The 23,579-nt window shown below is 41.9% G+C and overlaps 1 protein-coding gene across 19 annotated transcripts in view; it reads right to left on the reverse strand.

Moving 5' to 3' along the window:
• The window catches only part of PRRC2C (proline rich coiled-coil 2C), a 78,431-nt gene that overhangs the window by 19,820 nt on the left and 35,032 nt on the right, over positions 1-23,579 (reverse strand). For 6 of the 19 annotated variants that reach the window (XM_065673944.1, XM_065673942.1, XM_065673933.1 and 3 more), the window contains exons 13-24: positions 23,298-23,467; positions 22,421-22,667; positions 18,146-18,359; positions 15,033-17,396; positions 13,526-13,734; positions 12,761-12,915; positions 11,948-12,287; positions 11,387-11,472; positions 10,240-10,428; positions 7,264-7,515; positions 2,476-2,565; positions 657-758 (exon numbers count right to left, since the gene is read on the reverse strand). In XM_065673944.1, the coding sequence (XP_065530016.1) occupies positions 657-758; positions 2,476-2,565; positions 7,264-7,515; positions 10,240-10,428; positions 11,387-11,472; positions 11,948-12,287; positions 12,761-12,915; positions 13,526-13,734; positions 15,033-17,396; positions 18,146-18,359; positions 22,421-22,667; positions 23,298-23,467 (4,418 nt within the window). Of the gene's footprint in view, positions 1-656; positions 759-2,475; positions 2,566-7,263; positions 7,516-10,047; positions 10,093-10,239; positions 10,429-11,386; positions 11,473-11,947; positions 12,288-12,760; positions 12,916-13,525; positions 13,735-15,032; positions 17,397-18,145; positions 18,360-22,420; positions 22,668-23,297; positions 23,468-23,579 lie in introns of all 19 variants that reach the window. The other 13 variants (XM_065673931.1, XM_065673929.1, XM_065673930.1 and 10 more) reach the window with 9 other exon arrangements.

A 23,579-nucleotide genomic window follows, 5' to 3' on the forward strand; every position in this document is an offset into this window, starting at 1 on the left:
ATACGATGCACACAGTCCAAAATCCAACAAAACAGGAAAATCATTCAAAATATTCTACATACCTGCTCTATGCTGGAGAGCAAAAAAAAGCATAGCACAACAAAACACATTCTGACTAGCTGATCAAACTGCCCGTCATAGACACCAACATACCACCTACATCTCATTACTCAGAACTTTGGCCATTCAACTCAATATCACATTAACCCTGCACCAAAATCTTACAGCTAATAGAAATCAAGTTCAGCTTACCAAGCAACTCCTTACAGCCTTCAATGCTAAACCAGGCAACTTACTTTCAGCTAAATTCTCAAAAACCCTCAGTCAGATTCTGATGGTTTGTCATGAACACTATGGTACAATGCTAAAATACTAGGAGTTTCTTTTTTTAAGGCATTTGGAGCCAAGATTGGTTGAGATGCCAAGTGTTAATGCAAAACGGGGTTAGAGATTTATAATTTAAATGCATCCTTTGATAGTCTTGTGTTCCAGCCATCCATTTATATGCAAAAGCAGTTCAGCAGAGGAAATAAAAGGAAGGCTCTTGAGAGGGAAAAAAAAAAAAAGAAAAAAAAAAAAAGGTTCACCAGCAAGTTCTCCATTAACTTTTTCCCCTGCATGCAAGAAAACGACCCTTAGAGGGATGTGGTACATACCTTGAGGGTGAGGTCGACGGTAGCGGGAGAAACTGGAGTTAGGCTGGAGCTCTGTTGTAGAGTCTCCCTCCTAGGGAGGGGAAGGGTGTGGGGCAGGGGCACCTGAAAGGCAGGCAACACACATCACATTCTAACTATGTCTACTACAAAAGCCCCAGAAAAGCAAAGCTCAAGCTTTATTAAGTGAGCTACAATTTCTTCAAGGCTTGAGCAATTTGCAGGGAGATTTTGATAAAATAAGGTAAAAAACTGGTAGGTGGGGAAAGGCCATTCAGCAGGTTCTGAGATGCTTGTCATCTCTCTTTAAAAGGCTGAATGAAGACTAAGGTTCTAAAATGTCCATGTCTTCTGCATAAACAAATACCAATTTTCTGCTTTGGGATTTAAAGTATAATTTCAGTTTACTGATATGAAAAATTTTTCAAGCCAGGTTTGTCCCCTTTTGTACAAATACAGTACATGGGGCGTCATGACCTTGAGTTCCGAGATTCAGTTTCTGAAAAGAGGAAGCTATAAACCTCCAAAGTCACAGGACCATGAAACAAACAAAAATGGATTTGCCATCCAATAACTGAATTCAGTTATCTTCTCTTTCAAAAGATGAAAGACATGAAACTTAAGGAAATAAATCTGACATAACGCTATTGCTCTCTTTGCCTAAAAAAACACTTAATGATTTCTTAGAAGTTTTAAATGAAGTGGGTAAAAAAATACTCCCGTGGCCAGTCTGTTACTTCTAACCATTTCGTTCTCCATTCAGAGCACACCTAATGGACTTCCACTGGATGAGATAAGGCTGATCCAAAAGACACAGAAACTGAAGCTTTGAAGCAGGTAATAGCACAGATCCTATGTGGCCAGAAGCCCCTATATTCTGTGCTGGAAATCCAACTCCAGCACCCCACAAGGGAGCACACACTAACATCACTAACACAAAAGAATTCAGTCTTCCACACTAACCACCAAAGGCACAAACCACAACACCACCAGAAAACCCAGCAGAAAAGTTCAACCAGTATTGCTTCCAAATGGCTTTAAAGGATGCTGCAGTAAGCTGAAAAGCATCTTCATAAAAACCTGAGATCCTACTGTATGATTCTTTCTCTCCTCAATCAACAAGTGACTCAACTCTGAGCTGTAATTCTATTTCTGCTACTCAAAACAACAAAAATCACAAGATCCAAGCTCCCTGACATTCCAGCACACTCAAGACAAACTTGATTTCACTGCAAGTCACAACCCAGCTGGTCCTCTCAATCGTTACACTATGCTCACAGCCAGGATCATTGGTTTTATGAGGACCATGAATATCTCATCTCTATAGCAACAGAACAACTGAAAGCCTACTGTCTGCTTTCAGAAACCATGAAGCTGCTCCCTTTACATGCAGCTGCTGTGACTTCAGGCTACAGTTCAGAACTGCCCTGTTTGTAAAAGCCTTTCTTCAAACTCACCTACAGGGCTTTGCTACTGGTACTAGATTCAAGTCCCAAGTGCTGCTGAGAGCACACTTCCTCATTTAGGCCTACCTTTTAGCCTTTTTTTTCTTTTGTTCAGAATTGCCCCTAGAAACATCTCCATTTTCTGTGCTCTTTAGCCCATTTTGGCTGATCAGAAGGCAAGAAAATACCTGAAGAATTCCAGAACAGATACTAATCAAAACCAAATCCGCTTCAGAGTAAGATTACTGAGCAATGCAAATCTAGTTAATATGAAAGAAACCCTAGTGACTTGTTTACTGAAGGCACTATTTTGTGCTTTAAAGTGTGAAAATATTTTCTTGTCTTCAAAGTCAAGATGATCACTGCAATAGACTTACGTTCGTCACCAAAGTCTCCTCCATTTTTGTACTGCTAGTAGCCACTGTGTTAGGATGAGAAGAAGGTGTAGTGTAGTCTGTTACAGACTCCTGTGAAGAAAAATAATTCCATTAAAATATCTCCCTTACCTAAATTAGAGTTCAATTTCTTGGACAGATGTCAGCCTTTCTACAGGAGGAGTTCACCAGGCAACAGAAGATTAGAATTTCGTACAATTTTTTTTTTTTTCTTAGAAGGCACGTCCAGCAATTTTTATTGCTGAACTGCTACTGAGGTCAGAAGAATTCTTGATAGATTACAGTTTGCCTCATGACCTCATAATATATGTCTGGAGACAAGCCAAAATACAATCTGTAAAGCAAGAATATACAGAGTGAAGTACTGCCTGGACACTAGGCACTGAACTGTTGTAGTATAACCAGCTAGCCACCTTTAGGCATTTCTAGCCTATTGAAAAAGTAAAATGTATTAGCGGAAAGCTTTCTGCAGCTTAAAATAAGAGAAATTTCATGGGTAAACCAATGACAAGTAAGGCCTTCCAGATTAAAAAGAACACACGGGAATGGCTGCAATTTGCAAACAATTTTTCTTCCTTTAAGTCTTCTCTCTGAAAGTCACAAGTCACAGTTTCTCTGGATGGTGAAGTGTGCCTTCTGATTTCTGTACTGGGCAGCGCTTCCAAGAAGAAAAGGACTGAAGCTTCCATTCTACCCAGAGGCTTTCCTTGAAATTTATTTGTCACTAAGTGGACCTTAATGTGCTCAATGAACAAGTTCCAGTTTCATGGACGGAGCTGTAGCCAGTATTTCAGCTGCAAGTATAAACTGCCTGATCAAAGTGTCTCACTGATAACACTGCCAGCTATCTAGAGAATGACCCACAATGAACAAAAAGGCACTGGTACTTCTGCAAAGTCATCTCAAACACTGGTTTTTATTTCTTATCACTAGGTATCTACTGAGCATATTCTGGACAGGCAAACAGGTGTTACCAGAACCTGACCCAGAAACTCTGTTAGACAGTGTGACCCTGAACTAGCCAAGATCCGCTCTCTAGAAGCACTGCAAACTCCAAAGCTTTTCATGTCTGAAGTCCAGAAAAGGCTCCACCATTTTTACAGAATCAAACACCAAGAAGTAACTGAAGAACAAATTAGCAGCAGAACTGTTGATGAATGCCTGGACTTTCCAACACATGATTCTGAAGGCACAAACCACAAAATGCTTAATTGAATCCAAGCAGTATGATGGAAAACCACTAAAAAAGAATGCACTCAATTTACTGCTCAAGTCTAAGCCAATGTCTCCTAAAAGAGCAATTAAAGCACTAAGATTCTAACAAAGAATCTCCCTTTAAAGGATGAGCTCACTTTGGTAAAAGAATAGGACAAGCTAAACAATTATTAAAATTCCTTCAAGGTCTGGATGCAATTTTTACAGGGTCTCAGCACCAAGATTCCTTACAAAAGAAATCAGATCAAAGTACTGCTAACTTTCTCACATTGGAAATGTACAGCACAAAACTGCTTTTTCAGTATAATTAAAACCAAACCGCCATATCAACTCTGACACCTTTAGAAGTATATATACAATGCTGAACCATCCTGTAAGGATTGCTCACGTGCAGGTAAGACAGTGGTTTAGCCACCAGAACTGTAGTTTAACAACAATCCTTCATTTACTAGTACATTATGTCTAGGAATCTTTGTTAGATATTGTTTATCACCATAAGCTTCTGTAATTCAATTAAAGTGATTCTCCTCTACAACTGTTTTACTGAAGAAACCAACTGATTATTATAAACCAGTAACAGTAATAATAGCTAGAACAAAAAAGCTGTACATGCTTTTTTGGAGTTATCTGCAAGTTACTTGTACCTGAAGAAAAAGAACAGGCAAGATTTTAGTAACTACCTAGTCTGCCCCAGAAAAAGAGATCACAAAACCTGAAGTGACTTTATGAACAAAATGACAAGGCAGACCTCAGAACTGACCTTGCTATAAAGGATCAGTGCTTTATATGGTATTACTTAGCTATTGATTTGTTCCCGATTTACATAAATCATCCAAGACAAAGTTTACTCTCAAGTACAGCCTTTGTGCTTTTAGAAGCATCTCTGCAAGACTGTTACAAACTCCCTGTGAAACATTTCATTGCCATGTCTGTAACCAGGTATTCACTGTTCCTGTGATTTGAAAGATTCAGACCCTTAGGCATGGTAGGGTGGGAAAAGGCATGGGGTAAGGTGTTTTACTCAGTTCAAAGACCTTACACATCAGATTGCTGTTACTGCAAAACATATTGCAAAACCTAAGAGACAGCTGCAGTTGCTTTGGAGCATCATGTTTATGTTCTGAACTTAAACATCTCCCCAGTATGGGCTGATTTCAATTTATACAGTTGCTAAGGTAAAGCAGTTTTGTAAGATTAAATGCACGTGATTTTAAGATGTTTGTTCTGGGATGGATACAGTTCTCTTACAAAACTTCTGCTTCTGAAGGAGGACAGTTGGCTTGACTTCTACAGACATTTAAATCACCAAATACACTAAAGAAAGTGTGCCTTCCTGAAAGCTGAGCAGCAGTCTCCAAAAAGAGCATTGAAGGGTGTCAAAAGAGAAATCATTTAGGTTTGCTAAAACTTCAACACTTGACATTGGAACATCAGGTTGAAGATGTCATCACTTCTTCCCTCATTAATGAATGCAACAAAGACAAGAGAAAGCAGCTGTAATACAAATAATTACAGGAACTCCAAGGCCAGAACAGTATTTGCACCCATTTTAGAACCCAATTTAAAAAGTAGCAAGAGTGGTTTATACCTGCAGTTTGTAGATGAAGCTTATCTTATCCAATAAATCTGCAGGTTGTTGGTTCAACTTCCATAGAATACAAAATACGACCAACCACCCAAATCTTTCGTAGAAAAAGACTTGCTGATGCCCCAGGAACTACTCATGACAAATGAATTCAAAAGCAAATCTGAAACGGTCGAGGCAGCAATATTTAGGCCTATTATTAAGTGATTCTATTAGCAACCACTTAATGAAGAAATTCCTGGGGATTTTCATGCCCAGCACAAACTGGAAGATTTCCTTTCATTCTGGTCTTCCCTCCAGAAGACAGAAGCTTGGCACTTTGATCCTGTGGTAGTTCTAAGCCCAGAAAGGCACAAAATCCAGACTTCCCTTTTGAAGATCTCATACTTTAAAAACACAACTGCAGTGTGGAAATTATGCTGATTTTAGCTGAGCTACTGTATATCAAGTTAGCCTGGAGTAATCAACAAAGATGTTTCCTATTCTGTATGTGACTTAGAAGAAGCATCTCCTCTGATCTTGAGCTCTGTTAACAGGAGCTTGAAAGACAGTGAGAAAGAACATGATACCTACAAAGAGCCCTGTTACCAAATACTTGAGCAAGCTGGTGTTGACAGCTCTACATTTCTGATTCTGCATCTAAGAGGGGTACTTTATCTGTTTCCGGTACCAATATAAACTCTTCACATCTACTTACAAGATGGAAACTACCATGAAAGACTGGAAATCCCAGCACTGAATTTTTTTACATATTTGCCATTCAACTCAAAAATCAAGTCTGCACCTACCGCACTGGGCACAAGTATGTGCCTTAACACCTGCTCTGTAACACTTCATTGAGATAGCATCTTCTGCTTGCATGACACCTTAGCAAAAGAAAATCCAAAACTTTCCTCCCCCCGCAATGACAAAGATAAATTGTAAGTGATCTGCATTTCAGACTACTTTAACAATAAATGTAACTTCTGCAGAGGATCAGTTTTCCTAAATGGCATCAGGAAATTTCTGCTTAAGACTAGGAAAAGGAAGATTGAGACACCATGCAGCAAACTCAAGCCTAAACTCACAAAACTGCTTTAAAAGCACAAAAGCAGCATTTTTCTTTTGCCAAAGCAGATGTAACTATTAACTAGTAGCTAGTCAAACTGTAGTTTCTTTACATTCGAGAGATGACAGCCATAGTTCTTCTCAAACACAATGGTGCTGCAGTGAAGGCAGTCCTTGCACAGGTCCTTAGGCAAAAAGTAGAGCACCTCTGTGGATGTTTCTCAGCCAGTGCTATCAATGCACCACAGCTAAAAACTGAGCTGTAGAACAATGAATCCTGACAGCAAGTCACCATCTCACTGTTGAGCAGTTAGAGAAGGCAAGGTAGCTCCATGCAGACAACTATGATGAGTCTTCAAATCCTGAAGGAGTTCTGCATGTGGTACCTTAACAATATCCAAGACAACAGGAGCTGACATACAGACCTTTTAGGTAACCAAGCAAGCCTTATCCAAGCCTTTAGCTTTACAGATTTCTTTTTTTCCACAGAACAGCACTTAATTCACAGCTTCAATTCACCCATGCACTCAGCCAATGATTGCACACACTACTCCAGTTCTGTGCTAAAAATCAAGCACTCATCTTGCATATATCACATACATGTGAATTTACAGAATCTGCGTATACCAGGCTCCAGCACTACTCTCTGCAGTACAGCTCAGGACAGAGTTTCCACATTCATAAGGCAGCAAAAAAGAGTTTTAAAACCTTCCAAGCTGATCTTTATACAGGGGCATGAAAACAGCACGTCACGGTACAGCTTCTGGCAAACTGTTTAATTCAAGCAGTACCACTATGTTTCACATCTGCTATTCAATGGTCTCTGCTGTCCAGGTACCACCAGCAGGCAACCAGATGTAAATCACATCACTGTACTAACACTTTATATATAGTGCTCAGTAATTTGTCCGTACTTCTCTTACCTTTGTGTTTGTTCCAAACTCTGGAGCAGACACAGATATCATCGTTCCTATTTCCGTGCTTAGTTCACTTGCTGCTTTGGTTTCCTTTGTAGTGACAGGTTCTGGACTTCTGACAGAGGTGGGAGATGGCTTCTCCTGTCCCTCAGGCTCTCCCTGTTGGGCATCCTTCACCTTCCTGTTCTTTAAAGAACGCTCTTTCCCAATAGGACCAGGTTTATATTCTTTGTTTTCTACTGGACTCAAGTCTGGAAGCTAAGTTAGTGTTAACTTGTCAGTTATTTCTCCCCCTCCGTGTCCTATTCCACAAGAATATTTTAACATGCTTAAAATAATTTTGTTTAACAAAACTTTTCTGAAGAATAAGGATTTTCTAACAGATAAATAATTTGCGGCTAAGGTAGCAATACGCACATGAAATGCGTTCATTTTGAACATTAAGAATCTAAACTCTTGTTTACAAACAATACATGTTTCTTGTGAAGTGACAGACTTCGACTAAAGATCTAGTTAAAACCTATAGCAGAAAGCCAGCTTGACTCTCCTTACAAAAAAAGCACAACAAAGTATAAAAGCCACAACACTTCATACACATACAGGTTATTTAAATTTTCAGAGAATCAGATTTTGCAGGGCCCCAGGAAAACTAGAACAGAAGACTCTAACTTCATTTAAAGATATCTTGATGTATGGATGTTTGCAACATTTTTTCCTAGGAACTGAGCTCTAAGGGAACAGCCAGGAAGCATAAAACACCTACACGCAAGTGTTGCCTGATATGGCAGAGACACCATGGCTGGAATAACTGTTGCAATTCAGTAGTTCCTTTTTGTGCAGCTGAATTAAAGCAGAATGAAGGGCCTCAGGGAACCTGAATGCTCTGCCACATCCTTTCTGGCAGAGACTAGTCAGCCCTATTCACTACAGAGCAGCTCAAAAATTCCTTAAAGGCAGTCCTTAAAATCTTATTCCTTTGACAGTGGAAAGAGCAAAGCTACTGGCGTATTGTCTCCAGAAATACAGCGAGCTGCATCAGGAGTCAGACGAAGACTCTTTACAATACAGTGTCTTTGGGGCGGTTGGAGCTTCCCTGGAGTTATTTGGTACCCTCAGGAGGTCAGCAGAGACTAGCTTTCTGAGGGAAAGAAGAAATCAGCAATAAGAGCAGATGCCTGAGCTCTGTGATGCAGCCATCAGGAACATTAGACCCACCTAAACCCAAGTATTTTTCGCTCTAACAGTTAGCAGAGGCAGAAATCTCTCCAGACACTTTAAGGTCATACTTGGAAAGATAAATTGTTTTGTTTCACGTATCATCCTCTTACATTGCCTGTATTAGTTCAACAGTACTCCAGTCTCGAACATAAACTTGTACTTAGGCTTCATGGAGAACAATATCACAATGAGGGTGGTGGGTGTGTAGGAACTGTTTGTTTGTTGTGCTTTTTTTTCTCGTGAGCAAGACAGTTAAAGGATTACAGCCCTCTCATTCAGAAGAGTGCACAAAAATATTAAACCCCAATGAATTTACCATTTAGTAACACATTTGTCTTTCAACAAAATCTACAGGAGTCTTAATGAAACAGAAAAGAGGAACTTAGTGTAAACTCTCTATGTATTTAAATTCAGGGCTCAGCATCTTTTAAGTGATTTCATAGGGGTAGTTTTAAGCATGCTGCTAGTATATCTGAGGTATGGGGTTTTAATGTGCTGGGTTACTACAATTCACCAGCAGTATTAACTACTGCCTATTTCCCTGCAGTATCAGTTTAATATTTTGCAATAAAAACCATGAAGTGTAACATACCCACCAAGTGCCTCATGCAGAAGTTAAATTCATTCTGTATGTGACTGCACTTTCAGATTACAGCTTTTTTGCTGAAAAAAACCCAACCCAATCCAAACACAACCAACAAAAGAAACACCCAGTCTTCTAGAAAAACTAAAGAAAGGGCTTTAATTACAGGACTGCTGCCAAATCTCAGATATCGAGAAGGATTGAAACAGCTAGTTCTTTAAGTCCCCAGCCAAGTTCATCTGCTATAACCATCTCTTTCTGGGAGTAAGAAGCTGGTGCTGTGTACTAGCAATGCATAGATAAATATGCACTGGAGGTAGAAATAACGAAAATACATTCATTAACCTGAAAAATCACCAAGTGTAATCTAAATGACAGGAGGAGAAAGTATTACTCCTTATGAATGTAACTGAAATACAAGATGACGATAACAATCAAATGGAGTGTCTAGATCTCTGAAGGGCAAGTGACTTTTTTTTTAGGTTGAGATAAATTTGATCAACTATTTAGTCTTCCTAGATTAGCTGCAAAAAAATTAATTAATTATCCAGACACTGGCATTAGAATTTGAGACTTCAAATTAGTGCCCCCACATTCTTCCCTTTCCTCAAAGCACGACTTTTCCTGTAACTTGATGTATTACTTATCTTGGTAACCTGGCTACAAAACTAAGCTGGGCCCCATGCACCATTTGGAGAAGGATGAGGCAGGCATGGTGGCAGGAAGAAACAGAGAAAACTGTGTAGATGCAGCCAGGGCAGAAACAGGATACTTGCTTCAAAACTGCTCTCAAAGCCTGAGTATAGTAAACTCAAGAAAACACCAAAAATCCCAAACTACAAAACAAAACTGTAACACTCCACCACATCCACAGTCTCCCAACAAAGCTATTGCACATCTGTACTCCCAACCCTGTTCTAGCCACGTCCTTTTCTCCAAACACAGAATCAACGGACAAACTCTGCTAGGCAAGGATATTGTTTACTTACACCTGCTTCTTGAACTGAATTTCCTGTCTTCTTTCCAAGAACCAACTTGTTGTTTTAGGAAATATAAAAGGGAAATGCAATTTTTATCAGTTTAGTCCTAACTGAAGGAGTACTCTATTCCATTATTTGTAACCTCTTTTCGCCTGAACTTCTTGAAGTTTAAAGGTTTGTACCAAAGATAGGACCTTTTACCTTTTGTGCTTTGATGGGTCCAGCCCGAGGCTGTTTCTGTCTTTGCTCTTTTGGCTCTGGTAGCTTATCAGTGGACTTCTCAGAAAGTACAGGGACAACTTCATTGTCACTGCCACTGGAAGCTGGGGCTCCAAACTGAATAGTTTCTATACCAAGATCAACTCCGCCTTCTTGCCCAGGCTTTGTTCCCTAGTTAAAAAGTAAACATTAAACACATTTTAAAAGTTTTCTAGATCAGTACAATGCCAGTGGTTCAGAAAAGACCACAAAATATACCTGTCAAAAACCACTAAAAGGGTACTTTTATATTCTGCCAACAAAAGTATTATCTGTAATTGCAACACATTTGTATGAGTAAGCAATCTATGAATGTATAATTCCTCCTCCTCAAGTTCCTAGTGTTCCTACAGCTCAAAAGTAAGAAAAAAAAAAGCAGTGAAGAAATATGTAAACAAGATCAAGCTAATGAACTGATAGAGAAGGGGGAGAGGGACAAATGCCATATAAAAATGTCCAGATTCGGGTTCACAATTCTCCTGAAAATGCAAGAATTAATGTTCAAGAGGAACAATAAGAAATTAAAGGTTTCCAGATCTCCTTATGCAGTTAAAATGGTCTCCCCTAAGAGCTATGTCACATTCTTACTCAAACAAAGTCATGACCGAAAAAGCCCAACAAAACCACAGGACTTCAAATGTAAATTTAGGGCTATGCAAATTCCATGGGATAAGTAGGGCTAACATAGAAGGAAAGCATCTACTGCTTCTTGTACCACTGACTTAAGAAGGGCACAAAAACATTTAGTTCCTTGGAGACATCCTGCTTCCATCTACATTACTGAACTGCACACAAGTGTTCACATGCAAACTAAGCAATATTTTTACTTAAAAAAATGCACTGAATAACAGCTATCAACAGAATGTGTGAATGGCTAAGTTTTCATTACAAAGAAATGTTTTTCTATGCTGCAGTCATAGGAGTACTAGCCTGTATCCTGTGTTTCTGTATTATCTTCCAACTTCACGGAATTCTACACATATTAGTTTAATTAAGTGCACGTCTCAATAAAGGGACAATCTGTACCCAATCCTAGTGAGAAATAATTGGGGTAAACTTCATATATAGCTACTCTTCCCTTCATTCTTACCTCTGGAGATGTGGCTGAACCAAAAGATGTCAAAGGCTTGTTCCAAGCACTGACGGAAGGTGGCTGAGGTGGGCTAATGGGTCCCACTGACAATTAAGAAAAGAGAGGATTAACTCCACCCTCAGTGTTGCTAAATGCTTTTGACTAAAGTTATCAATTGACTGAGAATTAAATTATAGATGTGTTTATTAATAAGCTTTGGTGAAGAAACTGTTAACCTATTTAGCAGTTTACAATATGCTACCTATTTAGCTGTTTCCAAGTGGGGCAATCATCATTGTTAGAAATACAACCAAGCCCAACAGAACAGATTTCTGACAGGAGTGAAAGCTGCTCATTCATAGTGAACAAAGAAAATACTGTAAAACACTGAGTAATATTGTACTGCAAAAATCTCTTTTCAGAGTTATTCACAGGTTACAACACTGCACTTGGGAATGCTGCCCTCTTATTCCCTGTGCATGATATAGATAGAAATGAGACATCAACAGAGAGAGCTGCCAATCAGCACTCTCTAACTACAGTGCTTGCCCTATCCCAAATCTGAAAGACACCACTTACATTTTTTGGAGAGGTCATTTAGAACTGCTGAAGGAGGCACCTTGTTTTCCCATAATTCAGCTCCCAGACCATTGTGAGCCTGAGTGTTTTGCAGAACTTTGCCTGACACTGTGTACTCTGCGCTGGCAGTTCCTCCTGCAGCCTGGTTTGGTGGCTGAACAGAAGCTGGTGGCTGACCTGGAGTCTGCGTTGTACACGGAGGCTGTGCCTGAGCTTGTGCCTGAGCTTGTGCCTGCTGTGCAGCTGCGGCTGCTGCCTGTTGCTGCTTTTTGGCAAATCTGGGTGGGAGCTTGGAATTCTGACCTCGGCCTTTTTCACTTGATCCTTTCTTGGTCCACACCTGTAAGCAGAAGCCAATTTTATTCTTACAACTGATAACTCTGTACAGACAACCAACTGTACATTGTGTTGTAGCAAAAAGCAAACTGATTAACCCTGTCTTAAAGAGCTTTATTTTTTTAGGGGTTTTAATCACAGGGGCAATGATATCTCATCCATTTTCCTCTTAGAACCAACCAATATACAAGCAATAGTATAAATCTTTATCACAGTATGAAAAATTGTGTTTTCAGTTTGCCAGTTCCACCTGCCTGTCAGTGCCCAATCAGGAAGCACAGAACACAAATATGACTAAGTAAAAATGAATATTATTGACTAATTTACTTAATTCTGAACAACTTCATATTAATACAAGTATCTAATTATATTTTATAAGTTGAAAATACAGTTTCTTTGGAAGGAAGATACTGCACACTTCACAACATTCCCAGTAGTGCAAGGAGCTCTTCCCCACTATAAATGCTGGTCTTGTACCTGCACTGTTTGTTCTTCCTTCTTTCTACGCTCTTCATCTTGCAGGCGTTTTTGTTGCTTCTTAGACACCACTTCTGTGAAACCATCATCATTCAAGTTAGATTGCGAGTCTTCAACTACTGTCACTTCAGGGTGATCATCAATGATCACAACACCTACAGAAATATAAGTAAAGGTATAGATGCTGCTGTCTTTTAACGGCTTCAGATGCAGCGCACCAAGCCAAAATCTGCTTTAGAGTGGAAGCTATTTCCCCACAGATATTGGTCCTGATTAGAGGTAAGCTTCTGCTTGCCAGAATGCTTTGATGTTGAGCTTGAAGATGAAGAGTTAATCCTTAAGAACTGAAGAATTGGAGGTTCCTGCACAAGACTCTCCATGAAGAAATAAAACATAATAATGAAAAGCCTTCCTCGCATATTAGCTATAAGGGATATCAGTGATATCCACTGCCTTTGTTTACGAAGGTTAAGCAAATTAAGAATGTGGTGGAAAACGGTACGAATGATACAGTTAAGATCAGGTGATAGAACAAAATTGTTCTTATCTTTATTGTTCATAAAAATACACAATGAGATTTGCCACTTCAGAGGCACACACATTAATTAGATATGACAAAGGTACCAGTACTCAAGTACATAATTATTTTGGTATTAAAAAAAAAATAAAAATAATCACTTTCCTGTAAGTTTTCAAACATCTAGCTCTGTATGCAGCAAATCTAGCAGGATTACAAATTCTTGTTAGGATATTGCCAATACATACTTGCGTAATTATTAAGATCAAATTGAGACAAGGCATCCGCTTTTTCCTTAGGCTTCTTTGGACCAGCCTTAGGTTCTTCTCTTTTTTTGCTAGTTGCATCCTTGGTGCTCTTTTGGCCTGCAGCAGTAACACCTCCATCCTCCTGATGCAAAGAGTTGCTGTTGGTGGGATCGACACTAGGCACAGTTGCTGTCTGCTCTTCAAATGGCCTACATTAGAAAAAAATTGAGAAAATTAATGATCAGCCATACAAAACACTCAGGAAGGAGCTAACAATCTAATGCAGATCCTACTGTAGGGCCGTGCCTACTGTGCAATTTCTTAGTAGGCTCCAAGCTTTCTACTTTCAACTCTTCAATGGGAAGCAGTTGAACAGCAAAAGCTGTTCTGGGGATTTATCAAATGCCCTGCTGCCAAGAGGAATCACAGGAAAAAACCCCAAAATGTGATTTTAAGGTCACCTCTGGCTTGATCTATGTAATTAGAGGTACCAAAGCTCAACAAGGATGCAGTTCAGTATACTTCAACTGCAGTAAATCCTTCCATGAAAAAAAAAAATAATACAAAAAACCCCTCACCCAAACCAAACCAAAAACCAACAAAACTAAATCAAACCCCAAACAAACTAGAAGCATACAGTATGCAATGTGAGCAAATATAAACAAGGTACAATATACTTACTCCACAGGCTCACTTCCCAAAAGCTATGTGAATCCACAAGTCAGACTTACAACATTCTGTCTTTACTGTGGAACCTGGAATACCCACTTTTTGCTTTAATGTCTCCATTAGGTGACTAGCCAAAGGAACTCTTAATAGATTTAATTTGGAGGTAAAAGCACTGATCACAAGTTTTTAAGCTCAGGCAAAACCTGAATTTAAGACTATAGCAACCTACAAGTACAGAAGTCTTAAGAGTACAGGGTAGGCATTCAATGGAAAAAGTTCTTGTCCTGCTTCCCACTTACCAGACTACCATGCAGTGTGGCATGAAAACGATGGGCAAATAGTAGCACTAGATAATTACCAAGTGTCAGTCAAATTTAGCACATAGGAAAACAAAGTTTAGTCTCAATGGCAAGCATTTCTCAACATGTCTGTTTATGTTAAGTGAGTGATCTTAAATGCAATGCAGCAGTTTATGTATCAGCTGCCAAACCACACACATTACCATTCTAGCTTGCATCCAAATCTTGAAAAACATAGCTCAACTCAAGCAGCACTGCAACGCTGATTTTTAATTCGGCATTTTTAAACACTGTGCATACAAGAATACTTTGCTCTTAGCTCCATGTTCCAAATGTCTGCATACAAAAAAACCCAACAAACCCAACAAAAAAACCCCAAAACTACACAGCCACAGATGCATGTGTTTCTTACTCTTTTCTGCCATTCTACTAATTATTACTAAGATTACTAAGATATTACTAAGATTACTTATAATTTTGGACCACAAGAGGACAACAGAAGACCTTGACGATGTATGCTAACAGAAGTTTGTGCTCACCCTCTTTTTCCACTTCTGGGTGGAGGACCACTCCGCCTTTCACTCCTCGGCCCTGAGAAGTTCCTCCCTGGTTTAGCTGGCCCATTGTTGCCACGTCGGTTTTGACGGTCTATTCCAGGCCGCTGACTAGAGAAACTTCTCTTGGCTATTTCCCTTTTTGGAGCTCCAGCATTTTCTCCTGCCTTTGCAGCCACCTGTGCTGCTGCATCTGCTGTTTTCTTCTCATCCCTCTCCCGTCTCTCATTGAAGTCACTGCTTTCTGAGGCTGTTTCCCACTCTTCATTTGCCTGGTCTGAAGAATTCTGGTTGGACAAGTCTGGTGTCTTACTTTCTGACACATCCAGAGCGGTGGTGGTGGGTTCATTAACTGTATTACTAACTGTGGCACTTGCTGATGTGCTGGTTACTGCCTCATTTATCTTCGATGCGGCCTCTCTTTCTTTTAGACGCCTAAAGCGTGGTGGCTTATCTTGCCTTGGAGGCCGAGCAGGCCTTTGTCTTCGTGGTCTTTCTCTATTTGGATCAAACTTTCTCTCAAATTTTGGAGGTCTTTTATCAACTGGTATAGGACCATAATGTTCGTTTCTTCTTGGAGGCTCCCCATCTTCTGGTTTAATGATCTCTGTCTGCCTAGGGTTCCACTGATTGTCTCTGTAGGCTGGTCTCCTTATTGTGGATGGACGTGGAGGACGCCCACCAGGATCCCTACCACCACGTCTATACATTCCCCCTCTGCCTCGTCTCGAAGGCTCTCCTTTAGGAAGAAATCCTGGTTTGGGTTTGTTATCATCATCTCTAATATATGTTTTTTCTAGTGATCTGTTGTCTACTCTGATACTGTTTTCAGGTTTGAACAACAGAGGCTTTGGAAGCTTCTTGCCATCAGTTCTGTCCTCTCTTTTTGGGTGCTTGCCTTTGATTAAACTGTCTTTGTCTGAAAGCAGTGTGTCACTTGCACTTTCATGAACTTCGCTGTCAGAATCTGTCTCTGAACCATGCTGTCGCCGCCGTTTTGGGATTACTTCAAAGTCAGAACTCTCACTGCGAGTTTCACTCTCTTCTCTTTGCCTAACAGGCCCTGAAGGCACATGGTCTGATCTAGGCTTAGGATCTCTGTAGTGTGGGTACTCTCTATTATGGCCTCTATTGCCCCGACCACGTCCTCCGTAAGAACCCCTGTAGCTACGACCTCTAGAATAATACTCCCCACGACCTCTGCCTCTGTATCCCTGATCTGGGAACCAGTCTCTATCCCTAGCCTCTTTCCAGTATGTCCTAGGGGGTAAGCCAGGCTCTCTTTTTACTGGTCTGGTTTCTAAGCGTGGTTTTTCTACACCCTCTTTGCTAACCACCTTCTCAGTCTGCTTTTCCTCCTTCACTGCAGCAGCTGGCTGCTGAACATGTGGCTGCTGCTGTGCTGCTGGCTGAACTGGTGGTTGCTGCTGTACTGCAGGGGGAAGCTGTGGGACAGCAGGCTGGGCAGTTGGTAGCTGCTGTGGGACTGGAGGTGTGGCTGTCTGAACCAGCGCTTTAGCTGCAGTCTCAACTTGACTCCTCTCTTGGCTTGCCAGGGTCACAGCAGTATCCTGGGTTGTCTTCTTAGCCAGAGGAGTACCACTGGAGGCAGATGTCTCTGGCTCAGTCTGAGGCAGTGGCACTTGAGGTGCTTCCTTTCTGTCACCTTTTTCAGGCTTGCTAGATTTCTCATTAGTTGTCTTTTCTCCCTCTTTCTCCTTCCTCTGCTCACGCTCTTCTCTCTGTTCACGCTCTTCCTTCATATCCCTAAGCACAGGTTTTTTAATAGGACCTGATCTTCTTACTGGTCTATCACCACCTTCATCTCTCCTGCCATAACCTGGCCTAGGACCCCATCTTGTTTCAGACTTAGGTTTGAAAGTTTTTTCAGGTTTTAGTCCTTCTAGTGTTCTACTATTGATCAAAATTTCTTTTTTAGGCTTAATCTCAAGTCTCTCAATTGTCTCTTTTGTCTCAAGAGGCCTGTTATTTAATTTAGGTATATTTGTTGCTGTCTCATTCCTCTGGTCTTCTGATTTTAGAGAGTGACTTGAACCATGGGAAACGCTTCTCTTTAGTGAAGAGTGACTTTCCCCTACAGGCACCAATTCTTCTGGAGAGCTACGTGTAATTTTCTCCTTCACTCCTTCAAAATTAACTGCTGTGTTAGATGTGTCAGTTTGGAGAGGTTGTACATCTTCCAAAGGCCTGCTTGGGAACTTTTGTACCTCCATCTCTCCTGATTCTCTGAAAAAATCTGTCTTAGGATGTGAGTCCAACTGGTTGTGTTCTACAGGATAAGCAGTGGCAGGGACAGCAACTCGTTCTTGCTCCAAGTGTGCCTCAGACCTAAGCAGCAAACAATTAAGAACATTAGGGTGAAGGAAAAAATTTTACTCATATTTACTAAAATAAATCTTCTGTTTCAATGAAGGATTAATGTCAGCCCTAGAAAATAACAGGTATTAGTTTTCATAGTGGCTGCCAGTTGTAGAGGTCAATCCTACATTGATTAAGAGTTCAGTGCCACATGCACAATCAGCTATGCGAGTCTCTTAGTGTTAATGGTCATATATGCAAATTTTAAATGGAGCCCCAAAGTTAGCAGGCAAGTATCACAAGTATTACTCAGACAGCAGTACAAAAAAGAAAATTCAGGGTACTTTAAAGATGCAGAGGAAGCCTTCCTGACCACGCATCATGCAACAAATGTCAAAAGTAACTGTCTTGCTTTATTTCATTTGTATTTAACACACCACTTCTGAAATTAATATACATCAGACAGAAGTTCTCAGGTATGGGGAGGATGCAGGGCAGATAGAGAACAGGACAACCTGTAGAATTGTTCTACAAAACTGAAAATTCAAAATATCATGGGGTAAATTGTCTTTCTACACCCTACTACAGAGCAGGCATATCTTCTGGTTTATACAACAGCACCAAGAACACTGCATCACCAGTCACAACTCCTTCTGGGCCAAGAGCAGCTATAACCCAGTAAGTTTAAACCGCGTTTTGCAACCTAAGTTACACAGCCAAGCGCGTAAATATGTATGGCTTCGAGGAGTGACATGCAGGACTACATAACTTAGGCTTACCTCAAATTGTCAGGCTCTTCTAACACTTTGGGAGGAGAGCTAGACTGCTGAGGTTCTGCATGGGGATATGGGTCTGACCCCCACATCATGCGGGGCTCTGACAAAGGAACGGTGTGCTCTCTTGCTGAGCGAGCTATATGTTCAAATGAATCTGAACTAGTTGCTGATCCCTCTATCTGGTCTCTTCTCATCAGTGGTTTTGGAGGCATAATTCCTGTGACAGATATAAGTTCAAAAATCAAAACACATTTAACATTAGCAAAGAAATCTACCTGAAGACAGACAAAGCATATCAGAAGGTACTGGAAAACATTATTCTCTCTCCTCCATCTCCTTTCCTTCCACTGTCGAAACAAAATGTTTATTCACTGCTAGGTGACCTCTAAATTACTAAATCATATTCACCACTAGCACCCTACATGCCAACAAAAGGAAAAGCTGTCTGCTTCTACTATAAGGGAAAGAACCAGGTCTGTAGACTTGTACACTTGCAGATGACCTTTCTGTTGTAAAATCTGAAAGGCAACATGAGCATACACACACATGCTCTTTTGTACTGTAGGCCCTTTTTTTTTTTTGGTGGTGGGGGGAGAGGAAGGAAAGGGGTGTAGCATTTTAAATTCAACAATTTTCACTGTCTTTGCTTAACCTGCCACTTCCTCTGTTCATCCCTTGGACTCATTCAGGGTATCTCATGCTCATTAGCTTGATAAGTTATCTCCATTACATTACATGCCAGACTTGTATTATTTGTGCACAATAGCTTTCCTAACTGCACGTCAGACAGCCATTCCACAAATTCAAAAGGACTTTTTAAGTGCCAAGAATCTGAAGACACAAATCTAGTAAGACTCTAGAGGTGCTCATGCAGAATCAAGTAACAAAATTTCATGGATTTTTGATATTATTAAAATCTACTTTCTCCCAAGCGATGAAATAATGTAGTTTTAAAAAACCCACTCATTCTCTGTCACTATACATAGTGTATAATATGTATACAGCTGTTTTGGTAGGAGGCTTGCCAGGCTGGTCAAGAAAGCTTTAAACTAGATGTGTTGGGGGAGGGGGGCATCATTCCATCCCAACACACCCAGTCAGTTGCCAGCACCTACAATAAATGCTCAGAGCAATGTAGAGATAATCCAGCCGCTCCAGCCAATGAGCCAGCTTCAATTGGAGCTTGGCTCAGATGCCTCTATACAAACACCTGTAGCACGGGGAACAAACAAGACGAATTATAGATGTGTGCACATCTACGGGTGTATGATAAAACAGGCATCACAGAAACATGGTGGGATGGCTCTTTAGAAAAGACAGGCCCAGCAGATGGGGAGAGGGAGTCGCTATTTATGTTAGGGATAAGATGGAGAGTATGGAACTGTCTGGGAACAGGTGAGCAGTCAACAGAGAGTTTGTGGGTCAGGGGGAGAAAAGCAATGGGGGACATTACTGTGGAGATCTGTTACAGACATCCTGATCAAGAGGAATCTGTGGATGAAGCACGCTATAGACACATAGGAACAGCCTCACGCTCGCAGGCCCTTGTCCTCATGGGAGACTTCAACCACCCTGGTATCTACTGGAGGAACAGTACAGCCCGGCACAAGCAATCCAGGAGGTTCCTCGATTGTATGGAAGACAACTTCCTTCTGCAAGTAATAGAGAAGCCGACAAGGAAAGATGCCATGCTTGACCTCGTGCTCAGCAACAGGAAGGGGCTGGTTGGAAACGTGACGCTCCAGGGCAGCCTTGGTTCCAGCGATCATGAGATGGTCGAATTCGAGATCCTCAGGGCACAGTGAAAAGAGTGTGCAGCAAGCTCACTGCCCTGGACTTAAAGAGAGCAGACTTTGGCCTCTTCAGGAACCTGCTTAGTAGTAAGGTTCCATGGGAAACAGCCCCAGAGGGCAGGGGGGCCCAAGACTGTTGGTTGATATTCAAGGATCACCTGCTACAAGCTCAGGAGTATTGTGTCCCGACTAGAAGGAAGTGCGGCAGGAGAGCCAGGAGACCTCCGTGGATGGGTAAGGAGTTGCTGAGGAAACTTATAGGGGAAAAAAGAGGCTTATAAAAGGTGGAAGGAAGGACAGGTGGCCTGGGAAGAATACAGGGATGTTGTTTGGGAAGCGAGGGACCAGGTTAGGAAAGCTGATGCCCAGTTAGAATTAAACTTGGCTAGGAATGTTAAGGATAACAGGAAGGGATTCTATAGGTACACTGCCAACAAAAGACAGACTACGGACAACATGGGCCCTCTCTGGAAGCTATCAGGAGAACTGGCTACCCTGGATTTGGAGAAGCCTGAGGTTCTGAATGACTTCCTTGCCTCAGTCTTCAATGGCAAGTGCTCTGACCACACCACCCAAGTCTTGGAAGGCAGACGCAAGGACTGTGAGAATGAAGGCCCACTGTAGAAGAGGATCTGGTTCGAGACCATCTTAAGAACCTGAATGTGCCCAAGTCCATGGGACCTGATGAGATCCATCTGCGGGTCCTGAAGGAGCTGGTGAATGAAGTTGCTAAGACACCGTCCATCATATTTGAAAAGTAATGGCGGCCAGGTGAAGTTCCCGACGACTGGAAAAAGGGAAATACAACCCCCATTTTCAAGAAGGGGAAAACGGATGACCCAGGGAACTACAGACTAGTCACGCAGGGAATTACAGACCAGTCAGTCTCACCTCTGTGCCTGGCAAAATCTTGGAGCAGATTCTCCTGGAAGGCATGCTAAGGCACATGAAAAACACCAAGGTGCTTGGTGACAGCCAGCATGGCTTCACTAAGGGGAAATCCTGCCTGACCGATTTGGTGGCCTTCTATGATGGGGCTATGGAACTGACAGACAGGGGTGGAGCAGTTGCTGTCATCTACCTGGACCTGTGCAAAGCGTTTGACACCGTCCCACATGACAGCCTTGTCTCTAAATTGGAGAGACATCAATTTGATAGGTGGACCACCCAGTGGATAAAATACTGGCTGGATGGCCCCACGAAAAGGGTTGTGGTCAATGGCTCAGTGTCCAGCTGGAGACCAGAAATGAGAGGTGTCCCTCAGGGATCAGTGTTGGGACCGGTCTTGTTCAACATCTTTGTCGGTGACATGGACAGTGGGATTGAGTGCGCCCTCAGCAGGTTTGCTGATGACACCAACCTGTGTGGTTCAGCTGATACGCTGGAGGGAAGGAATGCCATCCAGAGGGACCTCGACACGCTTGTGAGGTGGGCTGATGGCACAGTTAAACTTCATGAGGTTGGCAAGTGCAAGGTCCTACACGTGGGCTGGAGCAATCTTAGGCACAGCTACAGGTTGGGCAGAGAAGAGATTCAGAGCAGCCCTACAGAGAAGGACCTGGGGGTGCTGGTCAATGAGAAAATGAACATGAGCCTGCTGCAGTGTGTGCTCGCAGCCCAGAAAGCTGACAATATCCTGGGCTGCATCAAAAGGAGCATGACCAGCAGGTCAAAGGAGGCGATCCTACCCTTCTACTCTGTTCTTGTGAGACCTCGCTGGGAGTACTGTGTGCAGTTCTGGTGTTCTCAACATAAAAAGGATATGGAACTGTTGGAACAAGTCCAGAGGAGGGCCACGAGGATGATCAGGGGACTGGAGCACCTCCCGGATGAAGACAGGCTGAGAAAGTTGGGGCTGTTCAGCCTGGAGAAAGAAGGCTGCGTGGAGACCTCATAGCAGCCTTCCAGTATCTGAAGGGCGCTTATAAGGATGCTGGGGAGGGACTCTTCATTAGGGATTGTATTGATAGGACAAGGGGTAACGGACTGAAACTTAAACAGGGGAAGTTTAGATTGGATATAAGTAGGAAGTTCTTTATTGTGAGGGTGGTGAGGCACTGGAACGGGTTGCCCAAGGAAGTTGTGAATGCTCCATCCCTGGCAGTGTTCAAGGCCAGGCTGGACAGAGGTGACATGGTTTCGTGTGAGATGTTCCTGCCCATGGCAGGGTGGTTGGAACTAGATGATCTTAAGGTCCTTTCCAATCCCAGGCACAGCTATAGGTTGGGCAGAGAAGAGATTCAGAGCAGCCCTGTAGAGAAGGACTTGGGGGTGTTGCTCAATAAGAAAATGAACATGAGTCGGCTGCAGTGTGCACTCACAGCCCAGAAAGCTGACAATATCCTGGTCTGCATCAAAAGGAGCATGACCAGCAGGTCAAAGGGACAAACTGCAACTATTCTGTGATTCTGTGATTCTATGTGTATACATACTTCTATTTCAAAAGCAGGAAAGCTCAATAATCGAAAATGCTGCCAGATTTTACCTGGATGAATAGGAGGCATATCCATTGCAGGTCTTCCTGACATCATTCGTGGGTCCATGTAAGACTGCATCATAAGCCACCGTGGATCAAAGCCCATTGAAGCTAAATGCTGAGGATGTGGCTGCATGGGCTGGTAAAGGGGTCTATGCTGGGGTGGCGGGACAGGGCCACTAGAAGGCTGTGAGGGAGCAGACTGGGGAAGGACACCTTGCTGTTGTTGCTGCCACTGCTGCTGTTTCATTTGCTCCTGTGCAACAGAAAGCAGTATTACAAGACTTTTAAAACAAAGACTTGAGGAGAATTCAAATAACCCCTGGAAACCACAAGTATGGCTATCTCCAGGACACTAAGCATTCGAAAAGTTAACTGCAAACACGCATCAGCATGAACTAGGAGAAAGGGGAGTAAACCAGGCTAGACAACTTAGAATAGCTACAGTTCTGCTGATGTTCAGCTGAGACATTGAACAACCTATGCTTCATGCGTGTCATGAATGCTAAGTGCTCTTCAGACCATAGGATCCAAGTCAAAATTACATTTGTGAGTTTCACAGCTTTTAAAGAAAAGCTGCAGAAACAATGATCATCAGACCCCAGGTTCCACAGACAACCACAGAGCAATGCTCTACTTCCATCAACTGATGCTAAAACTGGCCAGTTTCAAAAGCCTCTCTTGCTTTCTGCTCACTTGCGTATTTTGCAAGTGACAAAAAATGTTCCATGCAAAACAAGTCCTGCCAAGGCCATAGATGTTACAGAAGCTGGAAACCAACAGCTTAGGCTTTCTGAAACTCCTATGGTCATGTTCTTGCTAAGCATAAGGCTGAAGACACCATTGTTGTAATGAGCTTCCTTCTTTTAATGAACTCATTAGTTACCTGCTGCCTCTGAAATCTTGGTGGTAATGATTTCTGGAACTGTTTAGAATAGCCTGAGGAAACAGCAGGACGAGGCTGAGATCCTGAATCTGGCTCACTCTCATGAGTCACCTGTGAAATTTCTTTCTCATTCCGACCACTATCCTGTCGGGTAAAGACTGCCTGATCTTCTGAAAAACAAAAACCCAACAAACCCACACGTGGGAGACAAATGTGAAACTTTAAGCTATGACAATTTCACCAGAATGTCAGATAAAGGATGTTGTCCTAAAATAAAAAGTC

The sequence above is a fragment of the Lathamus discolor genome, chromosome 3, assembly GCF_037157495.1.
Source record: "Lathamus discolor isolate bLatDis1 chromosome 3, bLatDis1.hap1, whole genome shotgun sequence".
Lineage (NCBI taxonomy): Eukaryota > Metazoa > Chordata > Aves > Psittaciformes > Psittacidae > Lathamus > Lathamus discolor.